The following is a 1807-nucleotide window of genomic DNA, read 5'->3' on the forward strand; positions in this document are numbered from 1 at the left end:
TTTATGCATTCTATTTCTAGAGGATACTCTAATTCTGCAAATTTTGTCTACGCTGTGCTTTCTAACCCCAGTATACTTGGTGCTCTCTGATGTCCATGTGATGTCCAATTCTATGTCCAAAACATGGCATTGTATGGTCCTGCTTTCCATATGACTGACACTATGATCCAGTCTCCTGCTACACTGTTTTTCCAAATTATCAGGTAGTCACAACAATCCCATTACTTGTAGACATACATCGCTGTCTCTGGACTGTTTCCTTATCAAACCTCATTGGAGAATTATAAATTTTTGGTCAGGCAAAATACCTCTTTTCTTCTTTTTTCAAGGATCTTATTTAGGGCAACCTTGACATCCTTATTCCGCAGACTATAGATCAGGGGGTTCAGCATGGGCACAATGATGGTATAAAATACAGAGGACACTTTCCCTTGGTCCATTGATCCCACACATGATGGCTGCAAGTACATGAAGGCAGCAGATCCATAGAAGACAGCCACAGCTGAGATGTGCGAGCTGCAGGTGCTGAAGGCTTTGGACCTGCCTTCAGTGGAACGGATGCGGAGGATGCTGGAGAGGATGAAGACGTAGGAGCTAAGGATCATCAGGCTGGGGGCAAGGATATTAAATGCACTGAAACACAAAACCACCACCTCATTAATGTAAGTGCTGGAGCAGGAAAGCTCCAGGAGTGGGAAGAGATCACAGAAGTAATGGTTGATCCTATCAGCTTTGCAGAAAAGCACTCTTAACATGCAGCCAGTGTGAGCTGTGGCACCAGTCAAGCCCATGATATATACCCCAACTACCATCCCAGAGCAGACCTGATAAGACATGGTGACATTGTAAAGCAATGGGTTACAGATGGCAACATAGCGGTCATATGCCATTGCAGCCAACATGTGACATTCTGATATAACAAATACAAGGAAGAAGTAGAGCTGAGTCATGCATGCTTGGTAGGAGATAAAATTTCTCTCTGTCACAAAGTTCACCAACATTTTGGGGGTAATGACAGTGGAATGGCAGAGATCAATGAAGGACAAGCTACTGAGGAAGTAGTACATGGGGGTATGCAAGTGAGCGCTGAGACCTATCAGCGTGATCATGCCCAGGTTCCCCACCACCGTGACCACATAGATTCCTAGGAAGAGGAAGAAAAGGGGAAGCTGGAGTTCTGGTTTCTCTGTTAGCCCAGCGAGGATGAACTCGGTCACTGTAGAGTGATTTCCTGCTGTCATTTTCCTCTGGGAATTTTATGTAGAAAGAAAAGAAGAAAAATCATGGTAGATATTTATTTTCCCACCATGTAATGTAGTATGAAACAGAATTTGTCTTTTCAATCAGTTAACTCCAGTTCTATGTCTGTCCCTGACCTATGTTAGTGCTCAGAGACCCTGAGGTCTCAGTAATATGGGGCAGGTAAATAAATATCAGAGAGAACTAGTCTCTTTTTTGTTCTATGCTTAAGAGTGGCTCTTATGCACTCCTATATTTATTGTAGCATTATTCATGATAGCCAAATTATGGAAGCAGCCCAAGTGTCCATCAATAGACAAATGGATAAAGATGGGAGATATATATATATATTTATATATATGTGTGTGTGTGTGTATATATATACATATATATATATACATATATATATACACACACACATATATATATGTGTGTGTGTATATATATATGTATATATATATATGTATATATATATAGCATTATTCATGATAGCCAAATTATGGAAGCAGCCCAAGTGTCCATCAATAGACAAATGGATAAAGATGGGAGATATATATATATATTTATA

The 1807-nt window shown here is 40.4% G+C and overlaps 1 protein-coding gene across 1 annotated transcript; it reads right to left on the minus strand.

Annotated features, from left to right (window-relative positions):
• Positions 1-281: 281 nt before the first annotated feature.
• Positions 282-1265, minus strand: LOC101682184 (olfactory receptor 8G1-like). The gene has a single exon (XM_004750254.3). The coding sequence runs from the start codon at positions 1239-1241 to the stop codon at positions 282-284; it is 960 nt and encodes a 319-aa protein (XP_004750311.1). The 5' UTR covers positions 1242-1265.
• Between the last annotated feature and the right edge of the window lie 542 nt (positions 1266-1807).

This window comes from Mustela putorius, unplaced genomic scaffold, assembly GCF_011764305.1.
Source record: "Mustela putorius furo isolate JIRA1106 unplaced genomic scaffold, ASM1176430v1.1 tig00000460_pilon_pilon_pilon, whole genome shotgun sequence".
NCBI classification, from domain to species: Eukaryota; Metazoa; Chordata; class Mammalia; order Carnivora; family Mustelidae; genus Mustela; species Mustela putorius.

Excerpts from the sequence above, each read along its gene's own strand:
- LOC101682184 (XM_004750254.3), bottom strand. The coding sequence starts at position 1,241 with ATGACAGCAGGAAATCACTCTACAGTGACCGAGTTCATCCTCGCTGGG.